At 35.5% G+C, this 13,989-nt stretch overlaps 1 protein-coding gene and 1 long non-coding RNA gene across 3 annotated transcripts in view; one reads left to right on the forward strand and one right to left on the reverse strand.

Moving 5' to 3' along the window:
- LOC129205505 (uncharacterized) overlaps positions 1 to 3,457 on the forward strand; it is a 27,396-nt gene extending 23,939 nt beyond the window's left edge. Inside the window, exon 3 of the long non-coding RNA XR_008576763.1 lies at positions 3,264 to 3,457. This is a non-coding gene — a long non-coding RNA (uncharacterized LOC129205505). The remainder of the gene's footprint in view (positions 1 to 3,263) is intronic.
- MYOZ2 (myozenin 2) overlaps positions 1 to 8,667 on the reverse strand; it is an 18,379-nt gene extending 9,712 nt beyond the window's left edge. The window contains exons 1-3 of one of the 2 annotated variants that reach the window (XM_054823043.1): positions 8,517 to 8,667; positions 7,864 to 7,967; positions 2,335 to 2,504 (exon numbers count right to left, since the gene is read on the reverse strand). In XM_054823043.1, coding sequence (XP_054679018.1) covers positions 2,335 to 2,504; positions 7,864 to 7,939 — 246 coding nt within the window. In that variant the 5' untranslated portion in view covers positions 7,940 to 7,967; positions 8,517 to 8,667. The remainder of the gene's footprint in view (positions 1 to 2,334; positions 2,505 to 7,863; positions 7,968 to 8,516) is intronic. The other variant, XM_054823044.1, reaches the window with a different exon arrangement.
- Positions 8,668 to 13,989: the final 5,322 nt, after the last annotated feature.

Consider the following 13,989-nt stretch of genomic DNA (forward strand, 5'->3'; position numbering starts at 1 on the left):
ATTTTAGCTATGACACATAGGCTAAAAGCAGTTTAAATATAGACTGTTTAAGAGTGTCTTAAAGTAGGAAAGCAAATAAATAATACTTGTTTAAACTTGAAAGAAAAAAAGATAAAGGCAGTATGTTTTCCAGCCATCCTGAAGTATGTTAGAAAGATTAATTTTGGGAAGCAGAATCATAAAGATGATGAAGACACCAGTGGTGGCTAAATAGGCATTTAAGGGAAGGGAACAGAAACCAAAGAGGCATCATTTTTTCATGTGTCAGAATGTCATACTGATTGTACAGCATGTGTACTCTGGGTGTTTTTGTGGCAAGAAGTAAGGGGAACTGATTTGTCAGGTTTTGTAGCAAACAACCCTCATCTGTCTTTTTGTAGGAAAAGCATGGAACTGGATGCAGACATTATGATGAGATTTATGGTGTCATGCTCAGAATTTTCTGTGTAACTTCTAATACTCAAAAGAGGGGGAAATTGGGGGGGACAGTATTCATAGATGAGCTTCTAAATAATAATGTTCTAATAGTAGTTTTGGGTGTTCAATCAGATTTTTTTATATGGGATTTCTTTTGTGCAGATTTCTTTTAAAAAGGCAGAGTTATCAAACTCAAACATAATCCCATTTGATCCCTGTGTAATTTAATTTGTGTTGAGTGAGTGACCAAAGAAGTTTGAAATATCTGCACCATAATAAGAGACATAAAAATTTTTCGTCTATGACATGGGATATTAAGACATACTTTTCTTCCCAAGTTATTTTTTTTTTATGGGAAGTGTAAAGGCCACAGAATTACAATTGTGTTTACCTTTACGGTCAACAAAGCATAAATAATTCCTTCTTCAAGAAGGGAACAAAAATATTTGAGAGATTTCAGTGGTGATATTGGAAATATTGATCTATTATCTCCAATAATAGTCTCTCTGACTATTGTGAGATCTCTCAGCATTTTGGTTAGCATGGACAATGGTAAATTGCAAATGGTTCTTTTATTGTCTGCTCCCAAAGTCTCCTCATGAGATGTAACTAGGCAAAAAGCTTCCTTAGAGTCAACAGATTGCATTAATTTCATTGTTTCTGATTAATTTACAAGTGTGTGTATTTTCTTTAGTAAAATTTAACATAACATGAGTAAGTCCTTTGGTGCTTTGCTGTTCTGATTAATAAATTGTTTCCTATTTGTACTAATACAAACTTCAGATTATATCACAACAATACAGTACATATAGTTAGTATTTTTCTTATCTCAAGTGAAGATTAAAGAGGAATTGAATCAAAGTCTTTGTATAGATTCTGAAGGGATTGGATGCTAACACAATCATAGCACCACCTACACAATGACTGGTTGTAAAAGCTTCAGGGAAAGAGAATTGCTGTTCTACAAGAAAGATTTCCTAGGTTAATAATAATAAACTTTTGTAGCATGTATTTCTTTTCATCTTCAAAGCAGCTTAAAAGTAGTGGGACAAATTCTGCTACTTTAGTTGCATACCTTTGTATCTGAAATCAGTTGGGATGCATACTGAGAAATGGAATTTAATACAATACTGTAATTAGAGGGACTGCTTATGTGCTGTATTAGACTGGTCATAGAGTATTCATGTTCAAATAATTAAGCCTTGCAGCATATTGGCGAGTTAGGTAAAATTTATGAATGTTTTTGTCCCTATTTTCAGAGGTTAAGCAAAAGGTTTAAATGTTTTGCAAAGGCCACAGATGAGACAAATGCTTGGTGCATTTAGTTCCTGCCATGAAGATTCCCAGGGCATCGCTAAAGCTTTAACTAGTCCTGAAGAGCTAGTTTGAAGAATAATTGTCTTCCAGTGACAAGCTCCATCCTTTTTCTCCCTGTTGAGACAGGCAGGCCAGAAGTGTATTAGTGCCATTTTGCTGCCTGGGAAGCACGGTGAGACCACCAACTTATTTTAATAAAAATACCTTACTGGTTGCATGAAACAGACTATTATTTCTTTCAACCTTTTGAATACCATTAACTAGTTATTTGTCACATTAACTAGTTAATTTTCAGTAGTCAGTGAGCCAATTGTTACAGGATAAGAACTTCAATCACTAGTAATGTGAATCAGATTTGAATGAGAATAATTTCAATCTGCCATCCTTAAGTATTAAGAATTTTAGATTTTTTTATTTGTCTATAGGAGCTCAATAAAATACAAATGCTTCACTTCATGTTAACTTCATTCTAGTACAGGATTTTGCATTTATTCTTCCTGAAACGACAAATAAATCATGCACAATGTGTATCATGAGCCCCGAGGGAACCCCAGGCTAGCCTCGCTGTATTTCATTAATAAGTTATTACAATATACTCACATTTCTTGGCTTGTTTGCTACGTAATGATAATTTTCATATGTGTATTTGTCAGATCTCCGTTGACGTCTCTTGAAGAGTCTTGCACCTCTGTTGCTGAGTGTTGATAGTTCCTCTACCATGATATCTCTGGGGGTGCTGACCTTTTTTCCAAGGTTTAAGCTGGGTGAGACTGCAATACAATGGATAAATACATACCTCTGGTTTTCTTAAATGCCTGATATTGCATACCCTACACCTGAAATCCAACAACATGTTAATGCATTCTTATCTAATACATAGCATAGCTTCATACAGTGTTAGTGAAATTAATCATTCTTCCAAAATTTTGGAGCAGAGTGTTGAACATCACAAACATATTTTTTCAAAGATGCTAACCCCCTCAAGCTCCAAATTTACTTCGGTTGAATGGCATTCAGCTGTTACCAAATCAGGTCTATAACATTCTACACACCATCTTAATAGCAGTCTGGTAAAAACTGGCTTCTGCTGAAACCAGGAACAAAATTCTATCTGACCCCAGTGTTCCCACATCAAACCTTCAGTTAGCTTTGTGTCCTGCATTGGACAGTTAAGCAGGTGACCCCTTTTAAACTTACCTACTAGTTTCCTATTGCTTATAAAGATTTTATTTTCAATTATTCTTTAATATTCTCCTTGCTTTTGAAATCCAGGGCATGTTTTGTACTTTCAGAAAACTTTGCATTAGAAAGTCTGTATTAAATAGTATTTTTAAACTATTTTTAAAGAAGCTTTCAAAATAAAGCTCGAGGTGTTGAAAATGAGAGCCCTAACAAAGAATTACAATATGCTTCTAGGAATCGATACATTTAGAACATTGTCTTTTTAATTCTCTCTGAGAGGAAACTGAATTATTGGATGCAATATTTCTTTATTCACTGCTTGGGAAAAATTCCTTCCTTGTCTCTAGTGACCTCCTGGGTGATTTGAAAATGAAAATGCCTAAGCAAGGGAAGGGGAGATCAATTGGGACTGTAAATGGAGAACTCTGAATATCAGAAGCTACTGGTCACCTTTGTGGTAGTGTTCTGGAAACTGGGATGCTGATGGCAATGAGTAAGTTTTTGCTTAGTGACCGAACTCTCATGCTAGATGTCCTCAACCTATAGATAAAGCTTAAACCTTAGAATACTGTAACTTCAACACTGAACAAACTATTTTCTAGTAATTTATTTCTGCTTAGAAGGTTGTAGAATGTAACAAATATAACAATAATTGGATTGCATAGTAAAAACAGAATTTTAAAGGAAATAATTCCTGTTGTCACTTTAATATTTATTTTATTAGTTGAAATTCTTCTCAGTTGTTTATAAACTTCAGGAAGAAAAATAGGAAGGTGCAGTGTGCTTTGAGGATTATATCAATGGTCTAGTATGTTCTTTGATCCACTTATTCAAAGTCACATTCTGTTATTTCTTTAATGATAAGACATTCTATTCTTCACATATTATCTACAGGATTTAAATTTCCAAACTTTGACATGTATTTTAATGCATTAAAATGAAATTAAAGCAAATTATATGTATTATCTGTATCTTGCTTCCAGAGCAAGCACACAGGAAGCTCAGTTTAACATTACGAATTAATTAACTGCAGAAGGTACCTAATGTCAAAGTTATAATTGCATATGCAGAGTTTCATTTTGAGTGAATGGCATGTTCAATATGGTATGTGCCTCCTAGTAACTTTATGTTGGGAAAACAGTGTGATTTGCTGATGTTTAGGAAAACTTGAGACAGGTATATTAAATATTTAGCCAAAGCTGTATAGACAAGAGTTTTCCATGTAGTAAATCAAACAAGTTTGTGGGCCCTGGAGTGCATCACTGTTGATCAGCTTCTGTTCATACTGATTTCAATTGAATATTGGCAGTAGATTTAACTGGAGTAAGAGCAAGCTAATTGTATCGTGAGCCAGAACATGCACTTCTGCTTTAAAAATAGTATGCACGAAGAATCCTAACACCCTCCTGTTATTTAAGAGGTAACTACAAAACAGAGAGTTCTTAACATGGAAGAAAATGACTCAGCTTCCCCAATGTAGCTGTATCAGTGACAGATAGCAGTGGGTTTTTGGCTCTGTGGTTAAGTGCACTAGTTTTTGGCCTGTGGCCTAAAATTTAGACCTACAAGTCATATTTTGATTTCGTCATTTCTCAAGATCACTCCAGGGGTATGGACTGTTGGATGGTTAGTAAGGAGTAAGACACTTACCCCTCAAATCAGCAACATTTTCACGTATAAAGTTTTTCTTCATTGTACACAGAGTGGGTAATATGTACATCGGCAGAGACTGGGGTGCTGAGGTGTGATTGCAGATCTCTGTCCAAACCGCTTGGTATTATTCTGGGACATGCGGGATGTTAACTATTTTGGGCCTTGCTGTTCCCTTACATGCTTACTGTTCTGTTAATGTTAACTGAAGGCTCCAAGGTACTTTGTAGCCCACAGTTGTGTACTATTGTGTATCCAGGCAGCATCCCAAAAACATAAGTGTGAAGTTCATTTGAATCCCTTGCCAACTAAAATCTAATCATCTGTCTAGTTTTATGATGTGTCTAGGGATTGTTTCAGTGTCAGTGCAGAAAAGGTGATGAAGAATGAAAAAAGGAGGACATTTAGAGGATGATAGAAATGGGAACATCAATGTCATAAATGGACATTGTAAATTAATACTGGAGGTTTAATCCTAATCTTAACCTTTTTGCTTCATTTCTTAATTTGTTCCTGCCAAGTCCTTCCTGTCCTCTGCTTAAAATCATAACAGACTGTATTTAAATGATTTATATAGTTCCTCCTGCATTCACTGCCTAATCCCCCTTTAATCCTCCAGTTTACAATCTTCTAAATACCTTAATCTGGATTATAAATTTTAATAATGAATATCAGATAGTATGTTTGTTGTAGTATCAGAAATAAGATTTTTTTAACTATATCATGAAAGATAGTTAATCATGTAGCTACTGAAGAATGCATTTAAGAAATAGTATAGAACTAGACATTAGATTTATGTGTAACTGAAGGCTAACCTGATGAACTCCAACGGCTTCTTTAAACATATATATTTACATACATGGTTACCTCTACCAATTGTCCTTAGAAATGTTATGATTAGTCCAAGTCTGCCAGTAAAAAACCAAGGGGTTGGGGAGGTCACTACGTCCACACAGTGATTTACTACTACAGTCTCTCTTCTGAGACCGTAAGGGTGTTTACAGGTAATGTCTATTCCTGCAGCATTTTATGACGTGTCGAACTTCTCTAAAACACAAAGCCGTGTCTCACAAGCCAACAGGAGATGTAGACTTTCAGTCATTTCCAGTCTTGCCCAGAGATTGGTAATCTTTGAGACACTGGTAAAAAACTTGGCTGATGTTGCATTTTAACAACTCTTTCTGCTATTAGTATCTTTTAAAAAGGAATTTGAGATTCACTGCTTACCTGAAAGCATTATAATAAAAAGGGGCTGAAATAAAAATGCAGTAGATATGTTTTCTGTGTGCCATTCCAAGCTACTGGGGCTTGTGTTACAGAATCTTCTGTTACTGTTTACCTCTGTTAACAGTGGAGAGTTTCAGTGGTATGTGAGACTGGCTGAAACAGGATATTTAATTTTTACATAATTACCAGGTGCAGGACCATCATTACTAATAGCAATGCAAAACCCAGAAAGACAGCAGTTCACCTTCCAGATCACAGATTAAGCTTGTTGAATTAACAGTTAGGGGGGGAAAAAAAGTCAAAAATAGATGAATTTAGCCATTTAACCCCCAAATTTCCCCTTGATTTTTTTCCAAGAATTGTTCAGATTTGGTCCCAAAGAACTAGCATATACTTTGTGTGACTATAGCTTTGGTTATCCTTCTGTTTCTTAACTGGTTTTACTGAGCTTGTACAGTTGTAAATTTCAGACTTATACTAATTTCATGGAATTTCATATTTTTTAACATTTAAATATCCCAGGCATCCAAAGAAGATGCAAAAGTAGAACGTACACTTAAACAATTAGTATTGCTTTCAGTGGCCACTCATCACAGCATTATTTGTAGGATAAGCTGTTGTATCTATGCGTATGAATCTAAACTTGACAGCAAATCTGATAATACGTAAATAATAAAAAGGACAGATTGTGAGGCAAATACCAAGCATCAGCACAGATTATCCAATAACGCCAATGACTTCAAGGACTGTATGCTGGATTTATTAGTATTGCTATGAATAGTAGCACCATTTACCATGTGAAATGCCTGATTCCAAACAAACATATGAAAGACTTTTTTTTTTCCCTGAAGAGCTTACAGGCTATTTCAGGCACATACAGTACTTGGGTTCACAATACCAAAAAAAAAAAAGGAGTTGTAACAAAACCTGTAAGAGCAGACTGGCTTTCAGACTTAAGTGTGTGTTCAGTGGAGAATGGAAGGAGGAAAGAGGTATTTGCTTAGGAACAGAAATTACAGGAAAAAAACTATGGAAATATCAGAAGGACTAGGACCAGGCACTGAAACTTGTGGCTTCTTTTTCTGAAAACCTTATGTTTTTGTCCTGCTCTTCATACAATCACAGTGATCAGTGAGTGAGTACAGAAACCATCCCCAAATTCTTTGGAGCAAAAGCCCACAAGAAAGATTTTCAATACTGGAATTTAATGTTCAGTATTTTATCCTATGTGAGTGGTATAATTTTAATAAATTCTAAATATTATTGGAGCTTCTTGTTTTTTCAGTGAGGCTTGTTGGGGTGCTTATCACTTTTAAAAAATTATCTTTTTACATAGGTGGTAAAAAGGCTTCATGAGGAGGATTGGAAGGATCTCTGAAGGCATCCAGCACATACCTAATGAAAGCCAACCAGATTTGTATTCCCAACTGAGTTAATTGCTTCTTAAAGTGTCACACTAGAAGTGTAATTTTAAGAACGTGTTCTAGAAAATCAAACTACCTTTTCATAAGTGTCTGCATTTTCATCAGTGCAACAACAGAAAAGTAAAATTTCTTCATCTAAGATTAATTGGTGGCTGTGCATTAGAGAGAATTGCGAAATGCTAGTAAAACTTGTTAGTTACAAAGATAAAATTTGAGGAAGGAACAGAGATGTAAGCATTTGTTTGAAATTTTTTTATCATTCATATAAAAAAGCAGAGTGAAACAGAGCAAAAAAAGAGGATACAGATCAGCATGTTTCTTAGATGATAGCCTTTTAAAATGGAATGAAGTCATGTTATTAACCCCAAATAATATTCTGAAAGGCTATCCTAGCAGAATGTACATCAGCTGTTAGATTACTTCATTCTTCCACAGCAGTTGTTCATCTGAAAATAGCTTTCAAATGAAAAGAGGCAACTACAAAAGGATTAGTTACCATAGGCAGCATGATACTCCCACAAGATTATTTATGGCAAAACACCCAGAGACAAAGCTGTAAGAGAGTTAAACTCTATGATTAAAAAAAATTATATTAGGGAGGGCTAGAGGACATTGCATATGCAGTAAGCTGGGTTCAGCGCTATACCATTTCTCTGTATTTCATCCATAATGGCTGATGCTTGTTGTTTCCTCTCTTTGACCATGGCAGAATGTGATAACATTGTGATTTTCTGATACGATTTTTCCTTGCTGGAAAAAAAACAACACATTTTTACGTTGTTGAGCCAGCTTGCACAATTCAGCCAACTTTAATTTCTAATAGCCTGTTTAGAATGGCTGAATGGTGAAGTTATTTCTGATTCAGAAATACTGCGCTTTTAATTGTGCAAAATGCACTGGCAGTTCTTGCCTGCAGAGAGATGCTAGGACATGTTCTGATGGATAGAAGATTGGAAGGAATGGAGTTGGCTACATCAATTCTGTAGCAAAATCAGTGTCAGTGGTCTAGGCCTTCTCATATCTACACATTATATTACAAGATGTAAATTCATAGCTAATATTTTAATTCCGTCTTGGTTTATTATTTCAGAAATGTTACATTTTGACATTTCTTAATCTAATACAGAAGTTGAGGAACTAAATGAGATGCTCTGGCATCTTTAAAGAAAGTTCAATTCTGACTAAGTTAAAAAATAAACATCTTTTTAATTGCAGAGTCAAGAGGTTACATAAATGTCTTTTATATGACAGTTTGTAGGACAGACAATGTCAAAATATTTCAGGAAACAATACACTTACCCTACTGTTTTGTTGTGCAGAAAAAAGCGATCTCAACCCTTTAGTTGAAGCTTCAGGAGTTAGTTATGTATGGGGATGACCTGCCTGGTCCAGGATGGTTTCTACCCTTGTGCTTGGATCTGCATGGTACCTAGTACCGAGACGAACTGGGGGCTGATCCTCTTCAAAGGGATTGGCATCCAGCTGACATCAACTAGTTATATATAGAATCAAACACTCCAGCCACTCATATCTTCCTGGCGAAAGAAGAGAACAGAAAAGATTCAACTGCTCCCACAACAAAGAGAGTTTATATCCCTTTCAGAGCTTATTGGAAGATTTAATGGAATGCTCCCCTCATACTCGTACAGATCATCTCCTCATCACCTCTGAGAATAATAATCTCCGTGTTATAACCAGGAAAGAGACATTTAAAAATAAGATGTTAAATATATGGATGGGCAAGACTATATCAGATGAGAATGGCACAGGCTAATCCTTTAGTGAAAGATGAAACCATGCTTCAGTAGTAGCTGATGGCCAAAGCCAGTGGCAGATGGCTGATACACAAAGTCTGTTCTGGAAAAGAAATGAGGAATTTTTCAGTATTATACGTGGTAGGGAGTAACTGCTCAACAAGCATATGGCTTGCAAACTGTTACTCAAAATCTCTTTGTTTTCTTTGTGCATTAGGAACAGAAACCTGCAGTAATTTGAAACTGAGTAATATTCAGCATTCCCAGATACTGTTGCATGAGTTAATCAAAGAAATGTGTGATACGTAAAGCACAGATATTTCATGACGGTTACCAACTTTGGACAGAAAGATACGGTGGCAGAAGGAAACGTTACCCCTTTACCCTCCTGTCCGAATGCAGCTAGCTGAATTATGGGGCAGTAAAAGGAAGATGAAGTTTTTGTACTTCTGATTTGGATTTGGGCTTGTTCTAGGAAGTTTCCCTTTCTTATGGAAAATTATGGTCTTGTTTGGCTTGGAGGATTGATCTCAAAATTACTTGGATCCTGATATGACAGGAGAAAGGAATTCTGACTGCAAATGGAATCTGGAGAGTAATAAAATATACCAGCACAATGTGCATAACTTTTCAAGCAAGAAGCACTTTGATACAGCTAAAATGTATGTGCCTGATAAAATGTCCTAAAAGTCTGCCTGTCTGACCAAAAAAAAGGCATTATTTTTTCCTCAAGCTTTCTAGTCCTAGGCTTAGCTTTGCAAAACATTTTGCTGAGATCCCAGACATGTCTGCCCTAAAGAGGTGTTCATTTTAATCCTCACTATCAGAATTTACCTGCTGCTGTTACTCATTATTAATTCTTTTCTGGTTTTTGTCCTTGGATCAGCCACTTCTGGCAGTACCAGCAAGCATGGTCAAAGTCTTGGTTGAATCTTACCTACTTAACTAAAGGCCAAGATTGTTCTCAGTGGTTAGCCTCCAGGCTGTCAAGTGGGATTAGAGGGGTGAGTCTGTCAAGGGTTCATGCTACTCAGGGTTTTTATTAGTAGCTTCAGTGAAGAAATAGAGAATGTCAATTAAATGCCAACCTAGGAAAATTACAAGTGATCTGTAGGGAAGAATTTAAATGTTAAATTAACGTGATGAACTGGAAAAGAAATAAAATCAAATGCAATTCAGTAAAATCACATCCAAATGAAATTATAAAGTGGGCATTCAACTGACTAACACTGAACTTGTGCTTAAACTTGAATTTTTGATGCAGGAGGAAATATCAAGAGGCATCCCAAATGGGATAGTACCATGTTTAGTCTATTCTGATTTGCCCTGACTAATTACTTGATAGCATAAAAAATACACTAGTAAGCTAAATTGTGCTTTTACACTATTGGAACAGCTCTTGAGAATGGTAAGATTACCATTCAAAATTACACTGAAAAATTGTTGAAATAATTCAAAATCAATAAAATGAAGAAAAAAAATGCAAAGTAGTTGCACATAAGAAGGAAAAATCAGTTGCAGGGAAAGAAACTAAGGAATAACTGCCAAAAACAATATGGTAGAAAAATTATATTGAATAACAAAATAAATATCAGTTGGTAGTGTGGTACAAAAAAAGGCAAATATTTTGAGCTTTGTGAACAGAATATCAAAAGGAAGATAATATAATTTTACTGACACTGAGGAGCTGGAATATTTTTATAATCTTTAAGAAAGATATAAAGATGTCAAGAGCTGAATAAAATCCAGGCAACACATGCTGAGGAGTATTCCCTGTGAGAAAAGAGTGAAAGAATTTGTTTGCCTTAGCAAAGACAAGAAGGAGGTGCGTTGTGATAGCCATCTCTTCACATGGAAAATGAGTCTGTAATCTAGACTCCAGTCTTGTTCGGAATAAGTAATCGGCGTATTTTATATCAGAAGTATAGAGAACTTTCTTGGAGGATAGCTGGCTTGGACCAGAGCGTTTATTGATGTTGTGAAAAGAACATCCTTGGCAATTTTTAAAAGCAGGTGGTTTAGACATAGCGGTCCTGCCTCAGAGCATGGGTATGAAATTGATAACTTTACATATCACTTTCAGCCTTAATTTTTGTAGAATTCATATGAAAACAGATACCCCCTAGATAGGAATAATCATTATTTAACGATCCCATCAGATAACCTATTAGATGAGTGTTTTGCTTTTTGTTGTAATTGATACTGGAATTAGCTGTTATGTTTGCAGTTTTCTTTCTAGCACTTGGCAAATCCAGGAGCTTCTGTTTGGCCTTCACAAAGGGATAGTACTCACAGATTTCAGTTACGCACATATGTTTCGTTTGTGTTTAAGATTTTCACAAGCTTTCACTTATGCATCCAGGACCCACTTCTGATTTTGTTTGCAATATTTTAATATCTGAATAACAGAAATACCATAAGAATATCAGATGTCACATTTGGTGGCCCTGAGGCAAAAATGTAAACACAAACACTGAGATGTTTGGAAGTTTGTGAATTCAACTTATTTGTGATATTTGTGTACAGGTCCGAATGTTTATGGCAATATCTGTGGTTCAGCAAAGTGCTTCTGATTAAGACTAGTTTTAGTACTTTTGTTTATTTTGAAACAATTCTCTATTTTTTGTGTTGTCACTTACTGCATTGTTAGACTTCAAAGGTGTATTTTGTTCCAAAGAAAAAGCAGTGATAGCAACTTACAGATGACACAACACGAAACTTTACTGACAGATTTTTTTATCTGTAAGTTTTATCATTTAGAAGTTAAACTTTAAAAAACTTCGTAGAATGACTATCCTAGAATTTAATTTACTACTTACTAGTGTGTCAAGATTTTGCCATTAGCTGAAATAGAAATAAGTATTTGTCATTGCAGTTGGAATAGAGTATGTTTAACTGTTGTAGCTGCAAAACTAGAACTGATTCTGTTGAATGCTACTTTCTTTTATAATGCTAAAAGTTCAGGGCTCCATAAAATATACCAAGTTGCTAAAATGTCATTCATATATATACATGACTAATAGAATGTCCATAATAATGAGTAAAGGTTAAGGAAAATGAAATAATTACACTACCATGTAACATCATAAAATCAAACCTTGCATTTCAACGAGAAGGAGTATTTAGCAAGTGGCAAATTAGGATGTTTAAATCAGCCTGCAAACAAGGAACAACATTTACCTGTCATCTTCTTTTAGGTCATTTTTGTTTAACAAAATAAGAATTTTCCTTTTGATATTGTCTTTTCCAGCACCTTGTGGGATCTTACCCACCACATTGCTTCCTCTGAATTGCATAATTGACCAGAAAGGAGGCCCAGGATGGCAAGTGGAAAAAGCCTGAACTACATACAGTCATCCACTTCCGTAAGTAATTTCTTCCTCATTTTCTCTCCTTTACATTGCTTTGCTGCTTCTCTTTTTCCTTCTCTTCAACATAGAAGACAATGAGTTACTGTAATTTTCTCTCAAACAAGACTTAAACTAGAGGCAATTTAAGTGCTGAGTAATGCCTCAATTCTTAGCAGGTGCTTAAATTCATCCTGAGACTGAGACTGCCATATATGCTTGATTTTTATGCCATGAATTTAAGTCAATGACCTCTTCAGGGTATTAAAGTTTATATGTGTAGTGTCTTATTCACAATATGAGTGAAATAAAGAGGTTCAGGTCTGTAAAAAAGGGGTTTGTAGTTACTACACAATAACAAAGTCATTGCTCAATGACTTAACTGACATTTCTATATTCTGTATCCATATTAGCTTCAGACAGCTATTTACAGATATAACTGTTACTTTGAAATACTTGACTGGAGCCAAAGAATAAATTAGGTAGAGATAAACTGCCAACAGTGGCTTTTTTAGATGAATGAAACTGGTCCTTATAGACATGGGGGTCAATAAAGCATTGCAAAAATAAGGGATGCAGGAGTTTCCCTTCTGAAGAAAAGTTCCACTCTCTTCTTTTGCAGTGCTTAATTTCAGTAGTAGTCACAATAAAAGTGTAAAATTTTTTAAACACAGACAAGTGGAAAATCTTGTAGCCAGATTTACCTACAAGAACAACAGATTAGGGGTGACTTATCAAGATTTATCACTTACAGTTGGCTCACAGTTTCAGGCTTTATTTCCAGTCTTTGAGAGTTGAAAGTCTGTCATTTTAAGGAAGCACAAAGCTGTGAGCCTGATTTAATCCCAAGAGCTAAGGCCACAAGCACAGGCCTGTACTGTCAAACTTAATGAGAGCCAGCAGCTGGCCAGGAAGCTTTAATTTAGTATGTGCATTTTCTGATGATCACTAGTTGAAAACTCATTCATTTCTGTGGGTGGTCCACTGCACTCTGAGGCTGACATATTGCTTGTTTTGTTTCTTTCATCAAAAGGATACAAGTCTTCTGCTACTTACAGCAACATGACATTTTGACATAGTGTCACAAGCCTGTATTAAGCCTGCCTGAGGAGCTCTTAAAGAGAGAAGCCTCACTTCTTTAACATTGCATGGCATGCCAGTGTTTGTTTGGAAATAAGTCCTTTTGATAGTACTTAATTCTAACATCTTTCTCCATATCCAGTGAATCTATTTAGATCCCTTCACTAAAGGATTCGGATACCTGACAATTTTATTTTGTTAGCTATTGATGTTGGTACTGTGCTTTTAAAAGGAAGCATTCCAAAAGAAAAATGAGTTCAACAAAAAGACTCTAATCTTACCATCCTGCCAAGGAGTTGAACTTCTGTTTGCTGAAGAGTGCCAAACATCAAATTGGCAGAGTGTCTTGGAGCTTTTGTTTTTGAAGGTGAAGGGGGGAATTTTAGTCCAAAATATGTTTCATAATGGTAAAGTATGTAATATGTTTTTAAAGTATTTGAAGATGCAGATCCAACTCTAACCTCAGCGTATATCTGATTATGAGCTCCATTGATCAGCTGATTATTTTCGTACGTATTCTTCTACCTTTGTATTGACAAATCCAACCATTCAGAATTAAGGTCCACACTCTGGACAATGATTTATAAATAA

The sequence above is a fragment of the Grus americana genome, chromosome 4 (assembly GCF_028858705.1).
Source record: "Grus americana isolate bGruAme1 chromosome 4, bGruAme1.mat, whole genome shotgun sequence".
In the NCBI taxonomy this organism is placed as follows: Eukaryota; Metazoa; Chordata; class Aves; order Gruiformes; family Gruidae; genus Grus; species Grus americana.